Raw genomic sequence first — 26,497 nt, forward strand, 5'->3', positions numbered from 1 at the left:
GGTCCCCTCCTCTTTCCCCCAGCCCAGGTCTCCTCCTCCCCGCCACCCCAATTCTCCTCCTCCTCCCGGCCGCCCGCCCGGCCCCTCGCCCCGCCCAGTGTCTGCGGGGAAAGGAAACCGAAAGTGCGCGGCGCCAGGCGGGGCCGCGGACCTTCCTGGGCCCGAGCGCCAGTGCGAAGGCGGCGGCTGGGAGAAGACGCGCCGGAGCCGGGTGAGTGACCCCCGCCCCGCGCCCCGGCCCCGCACCTGCTTCTGCCCGCCGCGGCCCCCGGCGCCCGCGCCGCCCGCCGCTGCCTCTGGCGGCGCTTCTCCCCGGCGCCCCGTACTCGCCTTAGCATCCCTGCCGGCTCCTTAGTACCCCGCCACCCCTTCGGCGCCCCGTCTCCCCATCATCCATCTCAGAGTCCCAGGTGCCCCCCTCAGAGCCCCATTGCCCTCTCGGCGGCTCCATCGCCACCTCTACCTCTGACCCCCTCAGCTAGGTCTGCCCCCCACCCCCATCTCTGCCCTCGCTTTCTGCCCCAGCCGCCCCCTTCATCTTCGTCTGTCCTTACCTGCCGTCGCCTTCTTTCCCCCCAGCTTTAGGAAGCACCCTCAGCACCTGCACTCCCCATCCCTACTTAGAGGCGCCCCCCAGCTGAGTTCAGCCCGACCCTCTTCTGAAGGCCCCCCTACCTCCCCTGCCATTCCCGGCCCAGCCTGGCCATGGCACCTTCTTCATGCTACCCACGTGGCCCTGACTCCCCCTCAACCCCCTAATACTTCCATCAGGACCCCCTGGGCTCCTGGGTGCCAGGGATTCCTCCATCCTTCCTTCTGCTACCCTCTAGGGACCCTGGAGACTTCCCTGATACCCATCTCTGGCTGCGCGTTTCAGTCTCTTCCATTCCCCCCACGCTGGTAATTACCATTCTCCTCTGATTTGACCCCTCTACCGGCTTGACCCTCACTGATTTTCTTCTTCCTGCCCTTTTAGGCCTTCAGTCCCAAAGAGACCCACTTTAGTCTGCCTTTTTTCCGTGGCATTTCCTGTGCTCTTTGCTCCTCCCTTTGCTTTCTTTTTTGTTTTTTCCCATTTCTTTTATCCCAGAAAATTTCTGAGTTTCTATTTTAGTATTTTTCAACAAGAGAAAGAAGGCATTTTTCTCCTCAGATTTTTTTTTTTAATTAAGGGAAAAAAAACCCAACAAAAACCAAAGTACTGAATCTGCACTTGAGAGCTAGGTTTGATATGGTGAGGAAAGAGATTCACCCACAATATTCCCAGCAGGAAGGAAAAGGACTCCTTTTTCTGATGAGGGTAAAAGCTACTCCTCATGTAATGCCAAATCTATTCACAGTTTCCAAGTATGAATATTTTAAAACTCAGTGAGAGGGACAGTCTCAGAAATCCCTTTGCTGAGGACTCTGAGTCACCCACTCTTTCCCTAGCCCCAGCTCATATGATGTGTGTGAGTTGTCCTAAGAAGTTCCCTTAAAGGGGCTTCCTCTTCCTCTTACAGGATCACTGTCAAAAACCTTCAAGGTAGAAGAAAGGGGAGAAGGAAAGAACTACAGATTTCTAGCTGATCCTGGGGAAACAGCATCCTGTAGAGGCTAAACCTCTGGTTATTGAAACATGTAATTTCCTTCTCTTGATTCAGTAGAATAGAGGGCTTAATCAGTTTGGCTGCATTCCAAAGAATAGGATAAGGGATAACTACTTACTGATTATTTTCAAACTACAGAATACTGTAAGCTGTAAAATACTGTATAAGAGAAATGCTGGGTGGGATGGTGAATGCATCATTTTTGGATTAACAGAAATGTACTACTTTCTGTCCTGGAAACAATATTTGTCTGCTTTATGGGAGAGGAAAATGAAACCTAGCAACTGATTTAAGTAACTTGACTAAAAGCATAAACCAAATAGTAGTTTTGAATGGGAATTGATAATTCTTTCTACCCCAGTGAAGTGCAGGGGTAAAGAGAAGGGGAAATTTGAAATCATCTAAATTGTGAACTTAACATTTTATATCATATTTGGGCATTCACAGAGTTGAACACTCGTGCCCATGATTAAATCTGTGTTTAACTCTTAGTTAACAGATCATTAAGATGTAGAGGCAGAAGGACTGGCTTGATGCTATTTTGGGTTTTTTTCTGCTAGATGCTGTATTTCAAGGACCCTGATCTCTCTCAATCTGCAGATTTCCAGATAACTGAAAGTAACGTGAACGTGAAGGAATTCGGGTAACTCAGACATGGAGGGCAGAAGACCTTGCTTGGAGGGCAGGCCAAGGAATCCCTATACTAACCACAGAGGTGAGCAAGATTTTCTACCTAATGGGAAGGAAATTGAGTTTTGTATGAATGAGCAGGCCCACCTAAGATTGACAGCATCTCTCAAGTAAAGAATGACTTATTCCTTAGCCATAGCATGAATGACTCTGAAAAATAAATAGCCTTCTCTTTTCCCTAAGAGAGCTGGTGAATGGGTACAGTTCACTTTAACAAAGGTAGTGATAAGGTGTCTGAATTGGAAATAACTGGTTTAGAGTAACACCACCCAGTAGAAAGATAATCAAGTCAAAAATGTTATCTTTAATTTTCTGGTAGCATCATTAAAAAAAGCAAAAAGAAACAGGTGAAATCCGTTTTTGAAATTTGTTACTAATTTAATAAAATTTAACACCTATTTAAATAAGTATATCCAGATAATGTCATTTTATTGCAGTAATTGAATACATATATTTTATTATCATAGTACTTTAATAATTTCCGTATTTTTACCTGTTCCCCCAAATTCTTAAATATTATCATGTTAAGGTGTTATCAGTATAAAAAAATTTTAATGAGATATTTACCCTATTTTTGGTATTAAGTCTTCAAAGTTACATGTGTTGTTTTACACATCTTAATCAGACTAGCCACATCTAATATTCTTAACATTCATACATGGCTAGTGGATATGTATGTGATAACATGTGTCTAGAACCCTAGTCACCAAAGCAGTTAGTTCCGAAAGCATCACTCCTGCTATGATGATTGTTTGCTTAGAACTTTCTAAAACAAAACCAAATGGATTCTTGGTTTTCCCTAAGTTTGCAGTATGTCATCTGAGTTTAGCTGTGGAACAGATGAGAAAGAACTTGAAGTTTATTTTATGAGCTGCATGACTGTTGGAAGAATGTGGGAGAAACAATACAATTTTTCATTCTTTAAAACATCAAGTTTTATTAGAAGGAAGACTTTCTTCTGATATTTTGAGGGTTTGAAAAGTAAATAAGGAAGTAACACTTGTAAAACTTAGATTTCAGTAATACAGTATTTATGTTTTATCAAATGTTCCTTTATGTTGTCACAATAAAATTTCCTCTACAAAGTGCAAAACAAAAAATGTACAAAAATGGATTTAGCATCTGATGTCATGAAATGGTACAATCCTCTTGACTATGACGTGTGTTCATAACATTTTTACCCTCACAGCATTGTATACAATCTTATTTTGTTGTTTTTAAGTCTCCAAGTAATTCTGCTAAGTTGGGTCAGCTCTATCAATTTTATAGGAGAGGAAAGTGAAAAAACTGGGCTTGGGTACATTGGCCAAGTTACTTAAATGTGTGGCAAGGGGCACCTGGGTGGCTCAATTGTTGGGCGTCTGCCTTTAGCTCGGGTCATGGTCCCAGCGTCCTGGGATCGAGCCCCACATTGGGCTCCCTGCTTGGCGGAAAGCCTGCGTCTCCCTCTCCTTCTACTTATGTACCCTCTCTCGCTGTGTCTCTCTCTGTCAAATAAATAAAATCTTAAAAAAGAAATGTGTGGCAGATTAAGGAAAACAAGTTCAGCTTTATCCACAGGGTGATGTTAACTTTCATGTGTGGATTGGGTGTATCTCCTCCCTCCCCCAACAACTTGTCTGAGGGTTGGTAGTAGATAATACTATGTGGATGAACTTGTGCTTCGGAAGGAAGAAAAACTTAAGTTTCGTTTTTGAGTTTCCTAAAACAGAAGTTCAGTTTCATTTTTCAGTTTCCTTTTCAACGTATTAATTAGCTCAAAAACATTTTGGTAAAGGAAGCCCCACCATCCCCTTTGCCATCTGATGCTGGACAAATTTCAAGAAGCATTTCTCTTGTAACTTTATCCCACTTGATGACTCTGTCGCCTGTGACATAATTGTTTAGTGGTAGAACCAGTGACTCTAGAAGTCAATAGGGTATTCCCGATAGAAAAGTATTATTAGTGCTGCTAGTAATGAGAACTTTTTATGTGTCGGGTACTCTACTAAGCATCTTATAAATATTTAATCTTTACATCCACATAGATACTTAGGCATAGAGAAATTATGCAACTTGGTTATATAGTGAGGAAGTATTGAGGATGAGATCTGACGAGATCTGTTTGGCTTTGGAACTCATGCTTTGGCAATCATTTGGTATTGGCAAAAAACTAGAAGCAATGAGCTAATCTTTTTGACCCTCTGAAACAATCCCAGCTTATGAGGACTAAATGAGATACTGCAAGTATTTATTCTCTAGCATGTATTAGGCACTCAACAAATGTTTATTCCTGTTTTTTTAAGTTTTAATTTATTTAAGTAATCTCTACATCCAGAGTGAGGCTTGAACTCAGGACCCCAAGATCAAGAGTTGCATGCTTTTCCAACTAAGCCAGGGCCCCTGGCCCCAACAGATGTTTACTCTTTTTCCCTTTCGCATTCTCTGAAGAAACAATGTTTTCATAATATATACAGCAACCGTAGTAATCTATTTTACATTTATTACATGGCTTTTTAGGAAACTTTCTCTGCAAAGAAAATCTGAGTTCCTTAGTTGTTTTCGAAAATGAGAGTCTTTCCATTGTTGTTCTATTAGATTTCCTTGCACCTTTGTTTTTGTGCTTACCCAATATTCCCATTGTGTTTATGGCCTGTAGATGATGAATTACCACCAAGAGCTAGAAATCAGGCCAATAACCCACCAGCCAATGCTCTCAGAGGAGGAGCCAACCAGCCTGGAAGGCAGCCTAGGGCCACCAACCAAGCTGTTCCTGTACGGCAGAGAGAAGAAAGGTTTGGAGCGATGGGCAGGAACCCACATCAGGGAAGGAGAAGCCATGAGGGGCACACCAGTAATGAACCTAGAGGCCAAAGACATGGTCAGGAAAATGATGCTAGGCGGAGAAATGGCAACCAGGAGGGAAGGAATCACAGACCACCATGGTCTGATGAAAACTTCCAGCAGTGGCGGACCCCCCACCAGAAGCCTTCAGAACAGCCACAGCAGGTAAAGAAACTGGGCTACAAATTCCTAGAAAATCTTCTGCAGAAAGACCCTTCTGAGGTGGTCATCACTCTTGCTACAGGTGTAGGGCTGAAAGAGCTCCTGTCTCATTCTGGTATGAAATCCAACTTCCTTGAGCTCATCTGCCAGGTTCTTCGGAAGGCTTGCAGTTCTAAAATGGACCGCCAGAGCGTTCTCCATGTCCTGGGTATACTGAAGAACTCCAAATTCCTCAAAGTCTGCCTGCCGACTTATGTGGTAGGGATGATCACTGAGCCCATCCCTGATGTTCGAAACCAGTATCCAGAACACCTAAGCAACATCATCTCTCTCCTCCAGGATCTTGTAAGTGTCTTCCCTGCCAGCTCTGTGCAGGAAACTTCCATGCTCATTTCCCTCCTGCCAGCTTCTCTGAATGCTTTGAGAGCCTCTGGGGTTGACATAGAAGAGGAGACAGAGAAGAACCTGGAAAAGGTGCAGACCATCATTGAACATCTGCAGGAAAAGAGGCGAGAGGGCACTTTAAGAGTGGACACCTACACATTAGTGCAGCCTGAGGCAGAAGACCATGTTGAGAGCTACAGGACCATGCCCATTTACCCTACTTACAATGAAGTACACTTGGATGAGAGGCCATTCCTTCGTCCCAACATCATTACTGGAAAATATGAAAGCACTGCTATCTATCTGGATACCCACTTCCGACTCTTGAGAGAAGATTTTGTTAGACCCCTACGAGAAGGCATTTTCGAACTTCTCCAAAGCTTTGAAGACCAAGGCCTGAGAAAGAGAAAGTTTGATGACATCCGAATCTACTTTGATACCAGGATTATCACCCCCGTGTGTTCATCATCAGGCATTGTCTACAAGGTGCAGTTTGACACAAAACCACTCAAGTTTGTTCGCTGGCAGAATTCCAAGCGATTGCTCTATGGATCTTTGGTGTGCATGTCCAAGGACAACTTTGAAACATTTCTTTTTGCCACTGTGTCTAACCGGGAGCAGGAAGATCTCTGCCGAGGAATTGTTCAGCTCTCCTTCAATGAGCAGAGCCAACAGTTGCTAGCAGAGGTCCAGCCATCTGACTCTTTCCTCATGGTGGAGACAACTGCATACTTTGAGGCCTATAGGCATGTCCTGGAAGGACTCCAGGAGGTCCAGGAGGAAGACGTCCCTTTCCAGAGGAACATTGTGGAGTGTGACTCTTATGTGAAGGAGCCACGGTACTTGCTAATGGGGGGTAGATATGATTTCACTCCCTTAATAAAGAATCCCTCGGCCACTGGAGAATCTCTGAGGAATGCTGAGGGCTTGAGACATCCCAGAGTGAATGTCTTAGACCCCAGCCAGTGGCCCTCAAAAGAAGCCTTGAAGCTGGATGACTCTCAAATGGAAGCCTTGCAGTTTGCTCTCACAAGGGAACTGGCTATTATTCAAGGACCTCCTGGAACAGGTAAGAGAATTTTTCAGACCACATGACATCTGCCCTATGAGATAGGCAAGGGAGGCTTGACTCTAGGTTTCTAGAGTATCTTGATTAGAGACATTCTCCTAAAATGGGCATTAGACTTATCTATAAAGTAGCTGTTCCTGGTGATTTTCAGCGGGCATCCATTGGTATGCATAGTAATCAAAATCACAAGGTTAGAGAAGACTGCTATGGGGTCAGACTTAGGAAGATGCATGACCTTTGCTTCATCAAGGGCTATGTTAATTTTTATTTGGTTTTATATTTATTTTTTAATTTTTTAAAAAATTTTATTTATTTGAGAGAGAACAAGCAGGGGGAGGAGCAGAGGGAGAGGGACAAGGAGACTCCATGCCAAGCACAGAGCCTGACTCGGGGCTCGATCCCACAACCCTGAGATCAGGACGCAAGCCAAAATCAAGAGTTGGACACCCAACTGACTGAGCCACCTAGGTGCCCCTGATTTTATGTTACTTTAAATAATATCAAATACATAATAACAGCACTATGTGCCAAGTGGTGTTTTAAATGCTTTCCATGTATCAACTCATTGCATCTTCAACAACTCTGAAGTAGAAACAATTTCCATTTTACAGATGAAAAACTAAGGCAAAGAGAGGTTGAATAATATGTTGATATTCATACAGATGGTAAGTGACAGACCTAGGACTTGAACTCAGGCGTCTGGCTCATCTTGTCCTGGCTCTCCTATCTACCACACCATACTTCTCTTGGCTCAGAGCCTGATGCGAGGCTCGATCTCAGGAACCTGAGATCATGATCTGAACTAAACCGAGAGTCAGACGCTTAACTGACCGAGCCACCCAGGCACTGGTGGAAGGTTCTTTCTGGTAAGAAACACTTATATAATGGGAAAATATACATAATTAAAGAGATACTTTCAAGGCTTAAAAAAAAAAAAGGGGTGCTAGGGTGGCTCAGTCGGTTAAGCGTCTGCCTTTGGCTCAGGTCATGATCCTAGGGTCCTGGGATCGAGTCCCGTGTCGGGCTCCCTGCTCAGCATGGGGTCTGCTTCTCCCTCTGCCCCTCCCCCCTGCTTGTGTGTTCTCTTTCTCTCTCAAATAAATAAATTTTTTAAAAAAGAGGATGTATCAGTTTATACTTCCACCAAGAATGAACCAGTGTTCCTATTTCCTGACATCCTTTCCGATCTTGTTATCAATCTTTTTTGCTAATCTGCAAGGTTAAAAATTTTGGCCCATTGCCTGGGTGGCTCAGTTGGTTCAGCGACTGCCTTCGGCTCAGGTCATGATCCTGGGGTCCCAGGATCGAATCCCACGATCGAGTCCCACATCGGGCTCCCTGCTCAGCAGGGAGTCTGCTTCTCTCTCTGACCCCCTCTTCCCTCTTGTGCTCTCTCTCATTCTCTCTCTCTCTCTCTCTCTCTCTCTCAAATAAATAAATAAATAAATCTTAAACAAAAATTTTGACCCATTAGTTTTTATGTTTTTGGTTTAAGATTTATTTATTTATTTAGAGAGCACATGGTGGGGGGGGACAGAGGGAGAGAGAGAATCCTTAAGCAGACTCCCTGCCAAGTGCAGAGCCCAACATGGGGCCCCAGTCCTAGGACCCCAAGATCATGACCTGAGCCAAAATCAAGAATCAACTGCTCAACTGACTGATCCACCCAGATGCCCCTATTTTTAGTTTTAATAAAAAATGGTTCAAAGTTTTTAAAAAGTCTCCTTCCTCTTACCATTCCACTCAGTTCCCTTCCCTAAAGCAAACAATGTTATTTTCTTATTTTATCCTTCCAGAGATATTCTGTGAATATTCAAGCAAATGCGTGAATTGAATATATTTATTACCCTTTACTATTTTCCTTTCTTTGTTTTTTAAAGATTTTCTTTTTTTTTTTTTTTTAAGATTTATTTATTTTGGGGAGATTGGGAGAGAGAGAGCAGGGGGGATGGGTAGAGGACAAGGGAAAGAAAAACTCAAGTAGACTTCATGCTGAGCACAGAGCCCAATTCAGGGCTCAGTCTGATGACCCTGAGATCATGACCTGAGCTGAAACCAAGAGTTGGATGCTTAACCAACTGTGCCACCGAGGCGCCCCTTAAAGATTTTATTTTTAAGTAATCTCCACACCCAATGTGGGGCTCGAACCGACAATCTGAGACCAAGAGTCACATGCTTCACTGACTGAGCCAGCTCCTCGGCACCCCACCCCTTACTTTTTTTTAACCCACTGTGCTAGAAACACTCCTGTGCATGTTGCTTTGTCCGCTTATAAAATATCTTGGTGATCTTTTCATATTGGTACATAAGTAGTAGCTCTTGTTTATGACTGCATAATATTCCATACAGTGGACTAATCTAACCAGTCCCATGTGGAAAGATTTATTAATATAAATAATATTTCAATGAATAGCCTTATTTGTGAGTCATTTCATATGCAAAAAAATAAATGCAGAAGAGAAATTCCTAACTTGATCAAAGAATATGTAAATTTGTAATTTTAATAGATCTTGCCAAATTGCCCCCTGGAAATGTGTATCACAGTGGTTAATATGTATTTGTTTAATGAAGAATGAGATTAAATATCCTTTCTTGAGTTTATTAGCTATTTATATTACTGCTTCTGTGGATTGGCTTCTTTTCAGATGGCTCCTTACTGATTTGTAGGAGCCATTTTGTCTCAAAATCTACATGTTACAGATAATTTCCCTTAATGTTAATCACTTGAAGTAGGACTTTAGTTCCAAGTATAGTAATAATTTCAGGCTTGCTTAAGTCACACACCTAAATGGTTACTAGGAAAGAGCATACCTGTGAATATGAGGGGGAAGTAATAAAGGGAGTCATTTTTGAGGTGGAAATCTCAAAAAGTACCCATTCCAAGGGGAAGGAAGTAGGAGGAGGAGATAGAGTAAATATTGAATTCTAGAGATTTTCTTTCCTCTTGAGGTATCCTTATCTGTCCAGTCCTGTAACCAGATACCTAGTTTTCCTTTTCTGCTTCCCACCCTAGCCAAACCATCATCAAGTTCCAATCGATGTTAACCTCTGAAACTTCTCCCCAGTCTGCCTCCTTATGTCTACTGCTGAAGCCAAGCCTCGGTCTTTACTTACCTGGAAGATGGCAGCCCCATCCCTATTCCTTCTTGTCCACTCTTAACTCAGTTTTCACTTCCCCAGGGAAGTCTCTTCTAACCTCATTGACTAGGTCAAAATCCCAATTATTTTTTTGGGGGGTACCGTGTATTTCTCATTTCCCACCTTTATGATTTTACATTTGTTTGTGTGATTAATATCTTTTTCTTCTGCAAGTCTGTACATTCCAGGAAGATAAGAACCGTGGCTGTTTTGCTCACTATTGAATTTCTTGCACCTAACCCAGTGCCTGACATGTATTAGGCACTCAGTACTTATTATTTGAAGGAAAAAAAGGAAGGAAGAAATTGTTATTTATCTTGCTATACTGAAATCTTTGATTTTCTTCTATTGCTTTCTCACTTACTCTGAGTTTTTCCAGGACAGTAGCTACCTTCTCAGCCTGATACAGAGTAAGAACTTAGCAGTTTGTAGACTTAATTTTTGGCCATTTATGAATGAGTCTGTAACTCTAACTTCAATGTTGATTTCTTTGAGTTTTCCCCTCCTATCACAAAGGCAAGTCTATTGTGATATATAGAAAGCATTTCTAAATAATTTATTGCATGAGGGTACTGGGTAAAAAATACCTTACAGTTGTGAAAAAACATCTTACAGCTGTGAAAAAAGAGACAGGGGATGGGGGATTCTTTTTATGTGCTGATGGAGAGCTCTCTCCAAGGTACATTAAGTGAAAAAAGCAAGATGTAGAATCGTGAAAATAGCCTGCAACTATTTCCATTTAAAAAAAAGGGAAGGCTAGAGAAAGACTGTGTTCTTATTTGTTTGCGTTTGCATAGTATGACTAACTCTGGAAAGTGACACAAAAAACTGGTAATATTGGTTGCTTCCAAGAGAGGAACTGGGTGACTGGGGGCAGAAGAGCATGGGGGCTTTTCATTATATACCCATTTGTGCTTCTTGGATTTTAAACAATTTCAATTTAAATTTTTTAAAATAATAACTTGCTGGGGCTCCTGGGTGGCTCAATATTAAGCGTCTGCCTTTGGCTCAGGTCATGATCCCAGGGTCCTGGGATCGAGCCCTGCATCAGGCTTCCTGCTCAGCGGGAAGCCTGCTTCTCCCTCTCCCACTCCCCCTGCTTGTGTTCCTGCTCTCACTCTGTATCTCTCTGTCAAATAAATAAATGAAATCTTTAAAAATAAAATAATAATTTGCTGTAAATAATTAATTACTCCTTTTAGGAAGTCTTTAATTTTTTTTTAACTCTCCTGTTTCCTTGTTTTCTAGGCAAAACCTATGTGGGTTTAAAAATTGTTCAGGCGCTTCTAACCAACGAGCCCGTCTGGCAGATTAGCGTCCAGAAATTCCCCATCTTGGTTGTATGCTACACTAATCATGCTTTGGACCAGTTTCTGGAAGGTAAGTCTAGGCAAAATTGTTCTCCATCAAGACATTTATAATTGAACTGTCAGCAACTTCAGTAGCTTTTTATTGTCTTTGAACTAAGTCCATAGTCCTTTCTGTGACCTGCAAGGCTGTGTGTGGTCTGCGCCAGCCTAACTCTGAACATTATCTTCTACCTCTTCCCTTGTTCTCCCTAACTCCAGCAACACGAATTGTCTTCAGTTCTTCCAGCTTCTCCCTTGGACCATGCTGTTTTCCCCTCCCTAGAAGGCACATTTTTCTCTCTCCCTCTCTCTCCATCTTAACCTCATCTAGCCTGGTTGGCTCCAATTCATTCTTCAGGTGTCACCTTAAATCTCTCTTCAAGTAGACTCCCAATTGCCCCCAGACAAGGTTAAGTCTCCTTTTGTATTTTTTCTTCAGAAATTTAATACGTATGTAACCATTTATTGTGTGTGTTTTTACCCTGGACTCTAGTAAACACTGAGGGATGGTCCTGTTTCTTGCTATATTCACAGATTCTGGCACATACTAGGTACTCAGAAAAATACTAATTGCATTAATGAATGAATAAGTATATGTTTTTCATTTTCCGTATAATATTATTTTCCATTCTATATCCTTCTTTAATCTAGATTAAATCTTTTTTATTCTTGGGATCTTAGTTTAAATATTAGACCCTCAAGAATTAGATCACTACCCACCTAAACTAGGTAAGGTCCCCTGTTACATACTTACAGCATAATGGGCTTATAGTCTTTACTGTACCTATTGCTATTATGATAAACTGTTTAATGTGTATCTTCTCTGCCAGACTGCGAGACATGAGAACAAATTAGGAACTGAGTCTTAAGCTATATCTTAAGAACCTAGTGCATGCCTGGCACACAATGACCAATCAGCGAATACCTGTAGAGTGAATAATAGAGAACATTTACTAAGTGCTTGCCTTGTGCCAGGACCTGCCTGGGAGCTATATAGATGCTCTCTCATTTATCCAGACCATAGCCCTATAAGGAAAGTATTTCTGTCTTCAAATCACAGATGAAGAACTGGAGCTCAAGTTAAATAACTTGCCGTAGTTTATATAGCAATAGTGGTGAAGTCAAGATTTGGGTCCCCAGTTGTCTGATTCTAAAACCTATGTTCTTAAGCACCGCACTACTGCTCTGCAGGTCTTTCATCTCTGGGGTAGATTCCTGTAAGCACCAGTTTGTTCCCTAAGGGAGCAGCTGTGACAACATCCCAAACACATAGAGCTCTCTCCTAAGAGAATCCAGCATAGCTCGTCTCACCTCTGCTGTGCTCCGCCTTGCTCCACAGGCATCTACAAGTGTCAGAAGACCAGCATTGTGCGGGTAGGTGGAAGGAGCAACAGTGAAATCCTGAAGCAGTTCACCCTGAGAGAGCTGAGGAACAAGCGGGAGTTCCGCCGTAGCCTCCCCATGCACCTCCGGAGGGCCTACATGAGTGTGAGTTCCGGCTGGGGCTATCCGAGATAGTTCAAGGTGGAAATATGCTAGAGAGCGGTGTCCCTCTGGGTACTCGGTCCAGGGACTTTAGGGAGGCACTCTACAGAGTGGTGAAGGACCCCGGTTCCTTCCAACAGTCCACTCTGGTGGTCCCATGGTGTGACCTTTGCCCTCATAATCAAGATGGAGAAAGGACAGAAAGGGCACACCACCCCTCCCAACCCCTGCCAGGACCTTTTAAGGCCACTTCCCCAAACCACCAGCAGCCCTAGCTTACAGCCCATCTTCTAGCTGGGCAGCAGTGTACCCAAACAAAACTCTGAGTTCCTATTACCAAGAAAGAGAGAAGTGTCTGCAACAGTGTCCTTGGTCTGTTTTTCTGTTGTATTAGTTGTTTCCTTTTCTTTTTTTTTTCTTTTTAAAGATTTTATTTCACAGAGAGAGAGAGACAGCGAGAGAGGGAACACAAGCAGGGGGAGTGGGAGAGGGAGAAGCAGGCTTCCTGCTGAGCAGGGAGCCCGATGTGGGGCTCGATCCCAGGACCCTGAGATCATGACCCGAGCCGAAGGCAGCCGCCTAACCAACTGAGCCACCCAGGCACCCCAGTTGTTTCCTTTTCTTACTGGTTGGTAGGAGTCTTTTAGACATTTTGGATAGTAATCCTTTGGTTTTGAGACCACAATAATGTGGTTGGAAGTTGGTTTGTTGACTGGTCTATTTATTCTCTCTTCTTGCTGTTCCTGTCTTAGCTTTATTTTGTCTCACGGCAGGAACTGAATTCAGGGATGATGGTACTTCCTCATCATTTCTTTCCTTCTGTTCTTGGCAGATTGTGACACAAATGAAAGAGTCAGAGCAAGAGCTGCATGAAGGGGCCCAGACCCTGGAGTGCACCATGCGTGGTGTATTACGGGAACAGCACCTGGAGAAATACATCTCCCCTCAGCACTGGAAAAGCCTGATGAATGGACCAGTACAGGTAGGGGTCATCCTGAGGGCTCTAAGCATCTCTCTTGCCTCAGTACTTGGAGCAAGTCTCCAGCAAAAGCAGCAATCCAAAACATTCGCTGTTTTGATAATCTGTTGCTGCCATAATGTGAGAAGTACCTTTTCAGGAGGAGAGGTTGCTGAGTATACTAGTCAAGTGCAAGACAAGGCTCTGGAGCCAGCTTGTTGGATATGAATTTTGGTTTTGTTCTAGGCAGGTTATTTAAATTTCTGTGCCCGCTTCCTCTTTTATAGAGTGGGGATGATAACATTAAGTTGAATCATGTGAAATTGCCAGTATTTGTAAATTTGACTTGCAAAAATGAGTTTCTTAGATCAATGTAGTTCTTATGGGATTGTTATTTGGATAAACAAGTTAATATTTGTAAACCACTTAGTTTAATTAGTGTGCTATAAGTGAGTGTTAAATAAAACAAACAAAATTATAACAAGGCAACCTAGCACATCTAGAGAGCCTTGAAGTCAGCAGACCTAAGTCATACAGATGGACTTGTGCCTTGGCCAGTGTGATCCTCAGGTCTCTCAGCAGTCAAATGGGGGTAATAATAACGCCTGCCTTCAAAGGATATTCTAAGGACTAACTGACATGATTTCTGTAAAGTGGCTGGCCAGGAACCCAGTGAAACGGTAGCTCTCTTATCAATGAGTTGTTGACTTCTAGGGTTACATACCCAGAAGCCTGAAGGGGTCAGTCAGGATCCATAAATGACTAACAGGCTAGATATGAGACATTGGAAAGTAGCGAGGGCTTGGCGGACTGGAAAAGAAGTGATGGCAGCCCACTTCCAGCCATTTGTTGCCATTCTTGAATGCAGGCTCATTGCTGCCATAGATCCCGATTTTATCGAGAGAGGAAATTTTTATTTTTAAAATTCTATGCAAGTCATATTTAATGATCCAGTTGCCCAAGGGTTGCCAACTTACACCCTCTAAATTTTAAGGGAACTACTTTTGATCCTTCATGAAGTCTTTCCTTTTACACTGGTTGTCATAGAATTCTTGTGACTGATAATTATTCCTTCCTCAGGATAGCGAATGGATTTGCTTCCAAGGCTGGAAGCATTCCATGATGCTGGAGTGGCTGGGTCTGGGTGTCGGCTCTTTCACCCAAAATGTTGCTCCAGCAGGACCTGAAAATACAGGTAAGAATGCATGTCTACCTAGAATCACATCTTAAGGTGGAATGTGGTAAAGACCAGAGAGTAAAACTCAAAAGTAATACCTGGAATGTATAAAGAGCAATAATCAACCAGAGAGAGACAAATAATAGCTTGATAGGAAAATAGATAAAAGACATTTTACAAGCACATCACAAAATAGGAAATTCTAATGGTCAGTAAACATACAAAGAGTGCTCATTAGAAATGAGAGGAGCTAAAACCACAATGAGATGCTTTTATGCACCAGATTGGCAAAAATTCTGAAGTTTGCTATAACCCCACACTGATAAGAATGTGGAGCAGTAGGAATTCTGCTAATGGGGATATTAATTGGCACAACCACTTTATAATAATAGAAAAAGTCAAATAGAAAGAACTCAAATGTTCATCAACATTTGTACAGCAGATGGATCAATTACTGTGTCCATTCAGATCATGAAATACTTTACAACAATGAAAAGGAATGAGTCACAGTGTATATATGGCAATGTATGAATCTCAAAAACAGGCTGAATGGAAAAAGCAAGCTGTAGGAAAATATACACAATATTATTCCTTTGGTATAGAGTTCAAAAAAGTAGGGGAAAAAAAAGCCAAAACTAGATGATGTGTTGTCTAGAGGTGTGTATTTATTATATATATGGTAAAGTTATTTTAAAAGAAAGGTGGGGGGCAAGGGATGAGCAATAAAATTCAGGTTAGACGGGCCCCTGAGGGTCATCAAGAAATGGGTGATTTTCTCCTTAAATTGGGTGTGAGGTACCTGGATGTTCATTTTATGAACTTTTATTATCTTTTAAATTGCCCATTTACATTGCATATCTCTTGTGTATTTGACATAAGTAAAACCTTTCTTAAAAAGGGATACCTTTAGGGGCGCCTGGCTGGCTCAGTTGGTTAGGCGTCTGCCTTCAACTCAGGCGATGGTCCCAGAGTCCTGGGATCGAGCCCCACGTCCAGCTCCCTGCTTTGCAGGGAGTCTGCTTCTCCCTCTCCTGCCCCTCCCTCTGCTCCTTCTTTCTTTTGCTCACTCTCTCTCAAGTAAATAAATAAAATCTAAAAAAAAGGAATACATTTATATGGTATTTAAAAATATAACGAAAAAGTACCTAAGTCTCCCTCCGCTAACTCTCATGTCCCCCAGTTTCACCTGCTAGAGGTAACCACTTAAACCCCGTGGGAGTGTCTTCTTGCATCTGAGCTCTTGTAAGTGCCCTGTGCTGTTGTTTGGCTCGAGTCTCACCGCGGTCCTGCCCGCTCTCCTCCTAGCCCAGGCCGAAGGGGAGGAGGAGGACGACGAAGGGGAAGAGGAGGGCTCGCTGATCGAGATTGCAGAGGAGGCTGACCTCATTCAAGCCGACCGCGTGATCGAGGAGGAAGAGGTGGTGAGGCCCCGGCGGCGGAAGAAGGAGGAGAATGGGGCAGTCCACGAGTTGGCTAAAGTGCTTTTGGCCATGAGACTGGACAACTATGGCCCTGGGACAGCAGCTGGGCAGGAGCAGACTGCAGGAGAGTGGGAGGTAAACTCACCTGCTCGTGTCCTCTGGAAGCCCTAACAGAACGGGGAATGGGAGTTCAGTTAGTGCTGCCAGCTGGGTGGGGGTTAAACTCTTCAGAAAGGGGCCTGAGAACAGCTGTTGTGATGAGAACTGCAGCCCCTTGTTTTCACCTCCTCCTATCACAGCAGTGTATTCACCTTGTCCTCACAGTTAACTTAATTTGCCCAATTACAACCTAACCATAGTATAAGATGGGTCCAGTTCCCAAGAGTATACAAATTATGTTCTTTCAGAGGGGCCTTGGCAAGAAATTCCAACTTAGAAAAACAGGTAACCAAATGCCTCTCTTGAACTTTTGTAAAAATGCTTCACATGTGGGTCAGATCAAACACGACCTCAGTGCTTGGTGCTTTCGTGGATATTATCTTCTCAAGTACAAATAAGCCTATGAACAATACATTAGGACTAGAGAATTCAAGTAAAGCAGAATGAAGCAAGCTGCACAGCCTGGATGGAATACTCAGCCTTCATTCACCCTGGAATTTGATGTTTTCCTTCAAGCCAGAATGGTGTGTGAACACCCACACTTTCCCTCTGGTCCTTCCTTTGGTAGAACCAATTGGTCCTCAGAATTTACCATGCATTGCTATGGCAGTAGAGGACCAGATACTCAAAATAACATTTTCTGACCTCCACTGATGATTTAATGGACTTTCAAAGGCAACTTTGAGTAGATGCAATTTTCACTCAGCTCCTAGCTTTGAACCTGATCTTCTAGTTCAGTTCACCATCACTGTATGTGATGGCTGGAGCCTGATCCCAGCATGTGGAGTTACGGATTGGGCATCTCTCTGCCACATGGCCTTAGGAGGAGTTGATTTGTTTGGTTTTGAGGTGGGGGGAAGGTACATAATACTGTGACATCCATCTTTCATGCCAATCCTTCTAAAGGCTCATGGCCTCGGACTTAGTACAGAGCCAGGGGAGAGTACTTTCCCCTAAGTGTTGCCTTTCACCCACTTGTTGAAGGTACTGTGATGGCGTTGAGACCATCTTAGCAGGCCCTGTACGACATTCAGCAAGACTCAGTGTCTACTACTTTGGTGACGTGTTTTAGGAATGAGAAATACAGTGTGGTCAAAAGATGTTCAGTGATAACTAGCATCAGCAGTATTCCAAGTGCTTTCCATGTATTTATTCCTTAGGTCAGTTCAGCAGCTCTGTGAAGACGTACCGTTATTATTCTCTTTATAGAAGGGGATGCTGAGGTACACAGAGGTTGAGTAACTTACTCTAGGTCCCACAGTTTAATAAGAGGTAGATGAGGCTTTGAACCCAGGCAGACTGACTCCAGAGCCCTCATTTAGCCACTCTGCAGTGGAGTATGTGTTGGGAGAGGATGAGACAGAGAAGTTCTTCTGAGGTGGCGGCTCCCGTCTTTAATGTGCTCTGGCCTGCACCTTGGTCTTAGAACTGGGCCCACTTCTGCTCAGATGGTAACTCTGGCTGGTATTGATGTCCACAGACCCAGCGCAGCCAGAAAAAGAAAATGAAGAAGAAAGTGAAGGTTGAACTTCGCAAACTGAACACCATGACTGAGGCTGAGGCCAATGAAATCCAGGATGTTTGGCAGCTGGACCTGAATTCTCGATGGCAGCTATATAGGTATTATGCCCACTCCCCACCCCCGCCCCCCAACCAGTTCATGTAATTTCCCCAAGGGGTTCTTTTTCTGTTCCTGGAACATAACCCCCCTGTTGTTCCACCCCGACCTTCAACAGTGTTAACTGATGATTGGTTGAAAACCCCCCTGAGCTGGGTGCTAGGGGTGCAGCCATGGGATAAAAATGACACTTGGCTCTAGCCTTATAGAGCTTACAGTCTATCCAGGGAAACAAATCAGTTAATTGCACAAATAAAAAGTTACAAGTGGACATAAACACTAAGAAAGAAAGGAGCAAGGAGTGCTAAGGATATTAACGGGATCTGAGCTGGTCTGAGGTATCCAGGAAAGTGACATTGGAGGCAAGAGCTGAAGGATTAGGAGACATTAGCAAGACCAGCAGGGAATGGGGAGCAGATGAAATTATGGGGACCACATGCATAAAGGCTTGACCTGGGAAGGAGTATGGCCGTTTGAGAAATGGAAAGAAGGCAGCCAGCATGGCTGTGTCTCAGAGCAGTGGAAAGCTAAGTCAGAGAGGTGGGCGGGGGCCTGACCGCAAGGCCTCATGGAGCAAAGATGAAGAGCCTGGATTATCAAAAGCCACTTTTCAAAGTGTATTGAAAAGCCGTTGGAATGTTTTATAGCAGAGTAGTGTAGTGATATGATTTGTTTTATTTGTAAACCAAGACTGGAGAATTAGGGGAGGGGACTCAGGCAGGGATGGGGCAGGGAGAATTTATGAGAAATTCTTGAAGCTTTTGAAGTCCCTTACTCTCTTCTTAATAATTAACATCTATTCTTTATCCTACTCCCCTTCTTAGCTCCTGGCCACCTATACACGTCTCTGCACATCTTTTTGTTGGGCAAGTTGGACTCTTGGGTCCCAGTAAACCTGGGTCTCTTCTTCCTCTCTCTCTCTGGTCTGTAAGCTCCTCAAGGGTCTAGGTTCCACTTTATACACACTGAAGAGGGTTCCTCCACCTTTTCAAAGAGCACACATCTTCCTCTTTCTGGTCCTTCACATTCTCCAGGCTGTGGCTACAGATGTACCAGGCTGACACCCGCCGAAAGATCCTCAACTATGAGCGCCAGTACCGCACATCAGCAGAGCGAATGGCGGAGCTGAGGCTCCAGGAAGACCTGCACATCCTGAAAGATGCCCAGGTTGTAGGAATGACCACCACAGGTAGGAAAGCATGGGGAACTCTGCCTGATCCAGCTGTTCACTCCTGATGCCAAGCTCCTCTCAGACTAAGACAGGTAAAGAGGAGCTTCTTTAGTAGGTTAGAGGGAAAAGGCCATGAGAAGCTGCTGAAAGCAAGCTGTGTTTAGGGAACTGATGGTGAAATGTATCCATTTATTCCTGCTGCATTCGGAACCCCAGCAATGACCAATACGGGTGATGCTCTGGAGATCACCCAGCAGCACTTGTTCTCTCATTCAGTGGTCAGCATAGCCCTGGTGAATGTGAGGGCTCAGTTGTCACAGGGTCCAGTGCTTGAGCTCAGGGAGCCTCTTCTGTCTTGACTCCAGGTGCTGCAAAATACCGTCAGATTCTGCAGAAGGTGGAGCCTCGGATTGTCATTGTGGAAGAGGCTGCTGAAGTCCTCGAGGCCCACACCATTGCCACACTGAGCAAAGCTTGCCAGCACCTCATTCTGATTGGGGACCACCAGCAGGTAGGGCAGGAGCCCCTAGAAGATGAAGAGAGAGGACTGAGGGGTGCACTCACCAGTCCTCAAGCCTAGTGGCTTTCTATGATTCTTTCCCTCACCTTCCACATTCAATCTAAGAGCAAGTGCTCTTAGATTTGGGGTATATTTCAGAGGTAGTGTCATTCATTTTATCTCTTTTCTCTGCTACTTTTATAATCTACATTGGCCATTAAGTGGACTATTCAAACAGTATGCTTCCTGTTCCCCTACTTCCATTTTTGCTTTCCTCTAATCCATTCTTTATAAAGGAGCCAGTGAATATTAAAAAAAAAAAAATCAGATCATATCACTCTACAGTTTAAGACCCTCCAGTGATTTTCCATTGATTTAATATAAAAATCAGGCTTCTTAAAGTGGCCTACAGAGGCAAATATTCTCAGGTACAACCTGCTTCCCTGACTTCTCCTATCACCATCTCATTTGCCCACTGTGTTCCCACCCCTGCCCTCCTCCTGCTTCCTCTCATGGTTTGCTTTTCAAATGATGGGCAACTTCTCCATGCTGACATCAACTCAGATGTCACTCTTTAGAGAGGCCTATTTAAAGGAACTCCTCCCCTGAGCACTCTGTCACATCACCCGTATTTCTTACCTTCATGGCCCTTGTGGCTCTTTATTCTTAGCCTGTCAGTACTTAGAATAGTGCCTGGCACACATAAGGCACTTAAAAAAACATTTTGATGAGTGGGTGGGTAGGTGGGAGGATGGATAAAATATGTCAATACAGAGTCCTCAGACTTGTTTCTTTTCTCAGCTGCGCCCCAGTGCCAACGTGTATGATCTAGCCAAGAATTTCAACCTTGAGGTATCCCTCTTTGAACGGCTGGTGAAAGTAAACATTCCCTTTGTCCGTCTGAATTACCAGGTGAGAAGCTGAACTTTTATTATTACTCCAAAATGTCTAGGAGAAGTCTCCTGGGAGTGTACCAACTGCCAGTAAGAAAGTCTCATAAAAATAAAACTGGTTTAATAATGCAGTGACTGTCAGACTTCCTTTCTGTTTCAAAATACCACAAGATCAGCCTGTGTTGAGTTTCTGTTGGATAAAGGAGTTGTTTACATTCTGTTCTTTTCTCCCTATTCTTTTCACGTTACCTCAAGGTTTTGCACCAGCAACCTAGTCTTTAGAAAACTTATTCTCTGCCCATGTTTCTAATGACATATAATATGTCTTGTTTCAGCACCGCATGCGCCCTGAAATTGCCAGGCTTTTGACCCCCTACATTTACCAGGATCTGGAGAATCATCCCTCTGTTCTCAAATATGAGAAGATAAAGGTGAGTCTGCCCTACCCGATCTTTCTGTGATGCTCTCAACAACCTAGAAGGCTGTATTTCCTTAGGATGGAAAAGGGTTTTCAGAAGGGACTAAAGCCAGCTTTTTTTTTTTTTTTTTTTTTTTTAGATTTTTTTTTTTAAGGGAGCAGGAGAGGGGGGGGGGGGGGGCGGGGGCAGAGGGAGAGGGAGAAGCAGGCTCTCTGCTGAGTAGGGAGCCTAATGCAGGACTCGATCCCAGGACCCTGGGATTATGAGCTGAGCCAAGGCAGACGATTAACTGACTGAGCCACTCAGGTGCCCCAGAGCCAGCTTTTTTAAAAGCTGGTTAAGGGGAGAAATAATAGAAGTTGAGAGATAGAGACGTGAGTTTTGAATCCCAGCTCTGCCACTTAGTAGCTTTGTAACTTTTCAGCAAGTTATATACCATTTCTGAGTGTCAGGGTCTTCTGTACGTTGAGAATAATGGGTGCTGCCTCATTATGTTATTGTTTTGAGGGAAATAATGTGTGTAAACCGGTCAGCACGGTGGAGTGCTTGTAAGTTAGCTGGTCCCTCAACATCTTCATCATCATAGCTGCTGCCTATTTCCTGGACTATAATAGTTGGATTGTGGATGGCTGTTGTAAATATTTATATCAAACAAACGTATTAAAAACTAAGATAGACGAATTCTTTATCCCTTTCTCTACTTGCCGTGGTCCCAAAAGAAAGCACATGGTGATTGACTCCAAAATTAAAGATTGTGGTACAGAGTATACAAAAAGCCTTGCAAGGTCTCTCCCTGGAATAGGGCCAGTGGCCAATACATGTGAAGATAGAAAAAATTACATGAGTGAACCTCCTAACATATCACTTCTTTTCCTTTCTAGGGGGTCTCTTCCAACCTTTTCTTTGTGGAACACAATTTTCCTGAACAGGAAATCCAAGAAGGCAAAAGCCACCAGAACCAGCATGAGGCTCGCTTCGTGGTAGAACTGTGCAAGTATTTCCTGTGCCAGGAGTACCTGCCTTCCCAGATCACCATCCTCACCACCTACACTGGGCAGCTCTTCTGCCTGCGCAAACTCATGCCAGCCAAGACATTTGCTGGTGTCAAGGTCCATGTGGTTGACAAATACCAGGGAGAAGAGAATGACATCCTCCTCCTCTCATTAGTGCGGAGCAATGAGGAAGGCAAGGTGGGTTTTCTCCAGATATCCAACCGCATCTGTGTGGCCTTGTCCCGTGCCAAGAAGGGGATGTACTGCATTGGAAACATGCAGATGCTGGCCAAGGTGCCCTTGTGGAGCAAGATCATCCATACTCTTCGAGAGAACAATCAAATAGGCCGCATGCTCCGGCTGTGCTGCCAGAACCATCCCGATACCCACACCTTAGTATCCAAAGCTTCTGATTTCCAAAAAGTGCCCGAAGGAGGCTGTAGCCTACCCTGTGAGTTCCGGCTAGGCTGTGGGCATGTCTGCACCCGTGCCTGCCACCCCTATGATTCCTCACACAAGGAGTTCCAGTGCATGAAGCCATGCCAGAAAGTCATCTGCCAGGACGGGCACCGGTGCCCTCTGGTTTGCTTCCAGGAGTGTCAGCCTTGTCAGGTGAAGGTGCGCAAAATCATTCTTCGGTGCGGCCACGAACAAATGGTTCCTTGTTCAATGCCTGAGGCAGATTTTTGCTGCCAAGAGCCTTGCTCCAAGGTTCTGAAATGTGGGCACAGGTGCAGCCATCCCTGCGGTGAAGACTGTGTGCGGTTATGTTCGGAAATGGTCACCGTGAAACTCAAATGTGGGCACAGCCAGCGGGTGAAGTGTGGTAACGTGCAAGACCTCATGTATGACCTGCCAGTCAAGTGCACCACCAAGTGTGGCACCATCTTGGACTGTGAGCATCCTTGTCCTGGCTCCTGCCACAGCTGCTTCGAAGGGCGCTTTCATGAGCGCTGTCAGCAGCCCTGCAAGCGCCTGCTCATCTGCTCACACAAGTGCCAGGAGCCGTGCCTCGGCGAGTGCCCACCCTGCCAGCGGACCTGCCAGAACCGCTGTGTCCACAGCCAGTGCAAGAAGAAGTGTGGGGAGCTGTGCAGCCCCTGCGTGGAACCCTGTGTCTGGCGCTGCCAGCACTACCAGTGCACCAAACTCTGCTCTGAACCCTGCAACCGACCCCCATGCTACGTGCCTTGTACTAAGCTGCTGGCTTGTGGCCACCCCTGCATTGGTCTGTGTGGGGAGCCATGCCCCAAGAAGTGCCGTGTCTGCCACCAGGAAGAAGTCACTCAGATCTTCTTTGGCTTTGAGGATGAGCCTGACGCCCGCTTTGTGCAGCTAGAAGACTGCAGCCACATCTTTGAGGTGCAAGCCCTGGACCGCTACATGAATGAGCAGAAGGATGACGAAGTTGCCATCAGGTTGAAAGTGTGCCCTATCTGCCAGGTGCCCATCCGTAAAAACCTGCGCTATGGAACCAGCATCAAACAGCGGCTGGAAGAGATTGAAATCGTCAAGGAAAAGATTCAGGGCTCGGCAGGGGAAATTGCAGCCAGCCAGGAACGACTTAAGGCCCTGCTAGAGAGCAAGAGCCTCCTCCATCAGCAGCTTCCTGAAGACTTTGTGATGTTGAAGGAGAAGCTAGACCAGAAAAATCTGTCCGTGAAGGACCTCGGCCTTGTTGAGAATTACATCAGCTTCTATGACCACTTGGCGGGCCTGTGGGATTCTCTGAAAAAGGTGAAGGTCTCAGAGCAAGAGAGAGTGGGGATTCGACTACAACAGGTCCATGAGTGGCTAGCCAAGAAGCGTTTGAGCTTTACCAGCCAGGAGCTGGATGACCTCCAAAGTGAAATCCAGAGGCTCACGTACCTGGTGAACCTCCTGTCCCGCTGCAAGATAGCAGAGGGGAAGATGAGAGGTAGCACAGCAGAAGAGGTCTACAGTGTCCGGAAGATCCTTGAGAAAACATGCAAGTTCACCCAGGAGGATGAACAGCTTGTGCAGAAAAAGATGGAAGCTCTGAAAAACACCCTTCCCTGCTCTGGCCTGGGCATCTCAGAGGAAGAACGAGTGCAGATAGTCAATGCTATGGGTTTTCCTCGTGGCCACTGGTTCAAGTGCCCCAATGGCCACATCTACGTGATTAGCGATTGCGGGGGAGCCATGCAGAGAGGCACATGTCCTGACTGTAAGGAGGTGATTGGGGGCATAAATCATACCCTGGAAAGGAGCAATCAGCTTGCCTCTGAGATGGATGGAGCCCAGCATGCTGCCTGGTCTGACACGGCCAACAACCTGATGAACTTTGAGGAGATCCAGAGGATGCTGTAGGAAGATGGCACACCGCTGCCTTGTGCCTGGCCACCTCCCGGCTGGGGTCGGCTCCCTCTTGAGGGAACCGAAGTTTGTTTTTATTATTGTCCTTTAGTCTTAGCACCTATTTAAGGATCCACTTTTAGGGGTTGCCCACATTTGTTTCTAGATTTCCCCTGCGCTAGAATAAGCACTTTACCTCCAAAACTGAGAGCAAAGTTAACAGATTTCTTCTCTTTTTTTCTCCTGCAAGTTAGTGGACAGGCTCCTTGGAGCACGTTTGGGGCTTCCACCTTGAGCTACCTGCCGGTATCTCTGGGTCCTGACTCAGTCAGATGTTTTTTCTGCAGTGCTCCGGGGGCACAGAGTATGAACTCAGTGAAGCAGACTGAATTCTAATTGCTAGGCCCTAACTTGTAGACTAATTTTAATTCTAATAAACAGAGGTCCAGAGGAGTTGTTTATGAACTGCTTATCCTTTCAAGGAGCACAAAAATCCCTCCCACCCTCCTCCTTGGGCACCCTCACTCCCGGAGACGGAGGCATGTGATAAGGCAAAGACTTCAGTGACTAACCCTGACCCAGTTACATATTCACTGAGAGTGGAAAGGTGTGACTACCCACAGCTGGGGGCTTATGCAGCAGGCCCAGGCTAACCTAAGGAGTGATTCCCCAATACCCTCTCCTATGACTGGCACTTTGGGATGGTGGAGGTTTGTCTGCAGGAGGAGTTCAGTAACAGTGCTGGCTCCCCAGGGCCCTGAATGGAACTAAACTTACATTTGGTACCAGCAGCACCTATCCAAAGTGTGACCCTTTGTCCCAACACTATTACAGCTTTTCATGGGCAGGGTTAGCATGCCAGCAGCTTCTGCAGGCCCCAGACCCATGCCAGAAGCCAGCCCCCAGGCCTGCTGCCTGCATACATTTTCCCTCAGTCCAGTGTTCCTAGAACAGACACTTAGGCATCTCAGGTCTTTCTAATGTTGGTGAGAAAAATGTCCTTTTCCTATGTATGCATATTCTTTTTTGTCTTTACTATGCACTTTAGCCTATAAAGCCAATTAATAAAAACGATGATTGAGAAATTTCAGTGGTCCACATTTGTCGTCAACTGTTAGAAGCAGCTCGGACGGCTTGAGACTGAGGATGCGAACGGAGGCACTGCCTACAAGGAGGCCAGTCCTGTTTCTGTGGTACAGGGTTTTTATTTAGCTGGTGAGTCATTTTTACTCAAGGTAAAAAAATTTTTTTTAAAAAATTTTATTTATTCATTTGAGACACAGAGATAGAGAGCATGAGCAGGGAGAGAGGGAGAAGGAGGCTCCCTGCTGAGCCAGGAGCCCAATGTGGGGCTTGATCCCAGGACCCTGGGATCATGACCTGAGCTGAAGGCAGACGCTTAACCATCTGAGCCATGCAGGCGCCCCAAGAATTTTTTTGTATAAAAAGGTTTAACTTGAAGTTTCCTTCCCTAGAGACAACTCTCTTAACAGCTTCCTGAGTCCTCCCAACGGTAAGCTACGCACATGCAATGTATAACCCCTTAAAAAAAAAAGTACCCAGTTCTGCACTTGGCTTTTTTAACCTAACAACCTTAACTTCGAGATTTGGTTTAGATTAGATTAGAATTCGATTTCTGTAAGCAGATAGACACAATGAGTCAGCATACTCCCATGATGCAGGTATGCTGTTATTTACTGAAATGGAGCCTTCTGTTGACGACTGTTAGGTGCAGCCTAAATGAATACCTTTGAACACATTCTTTTAATGTCAAGGGTATGTGCTACTGGGTAACTATTACAGTTTTTGAGCTGGTGGGGGCGGTGTATGTACTCCTTGAAATTATATAGGACAGACTACAACCATTAACAATTTTCTCAAGGGGTGTCTCCTACCTTTCATCTCGTTGTCAAAGGAACCTATGATTCAGAAAGGATGAGAACCACACTCTACAGGGTAAAAGCTGTTTTTTGCAACAAGGAGCGAATTTATCTGGGATTCCTTGTGTCCCCTTTGAGCTTCCATCTCCAGTAGCACTTCCATAGGACAGTCAGAGTATGGGTTCAGGTAGACCCTGGTTTCAAAAACCTGAACTCCCAGTGTAACTTTGGAAAGTTAACTCCATTTTTCCTGAAACTTTATGTGCAAAAGGCGGATGACTACCTCTCCCACAGAGTGTAGTGAA

At 44.7% G+C, this 26,497-nt stretch overlaps 1 protein-coding gene across 4 annotated transcripts; it reads left to right on the plus strand.

Annotated features, from left to right (window-relative positions):
* The first annotated feature begins 58 nt into the window (after window positions 1-58).
* Window positions 59-25,397, plus strand: ZNFX1 (zinc finger NFX1-type containing 1). 4 transcript variants are annotated; one of them, XM_025853409.2, is made up of 14 exons: window positions 59-211; window positions 2,190-2,304; window positions 4,918-6,717; window positions 11,104-11,235; window positions 12,544-12,692; window positions 13,522-13,671; window positions 14,728-14,842; window positions 16,130-16,380; window positions 17,885-18,024; window positions 19,057-19,211; window positions 19,559-19,704; window positions 20,494-20,604; window positions 20,921-21,016; window positions 21,886-25,397. In XM_025853409.2, exons 2-14 carry the CDS (start codon window positions 2,244-2,246, stop codon window positions 24,325-24,327), a joined length of 5,748 nt encoding a protein of 1,915 aa, XP_025709194.1. In that variant the 5' UTR covers window positions 59-211; window positions 2,190-2,243; the 3' UTR covers window positions 24,328-25,397. The 4 variants fall into 4 exon arrangements, with proteins under 4 accessions (XP_025709194.1, XP_025709193.1, XP_025709196.1 ...); XM_025853408.2 differs by having other exon boundaries at window positions 73-211; window positions 2,150-2,304; XM_025853411.2 differs by lacking the exon at window positions 59-211 and adding an exon at window positions 1,505-1,620.
* Window positions 25,398-26,497: the final 1,100 nt, after the last annotated feature.

The sequence above is a fragment of the Callorhinus ursinus genome, unplaced genomic scaffold, assembly GCF_003265705.2.
Source record: "Callorhinus ursinus isolate GAN/ISIS: 27379988/994484 unplaced genomic scaffold, GSC_fseal_2.0 scaffold53, whole genome shotgun sequence".
In the NCBI taxonomy this organism is placed as follows: Eukaryota; Metazoa; Chordata; class Mammalia; order Carnivora; family Otariidae; genus Callorhinus; species Callorhinus ursinus.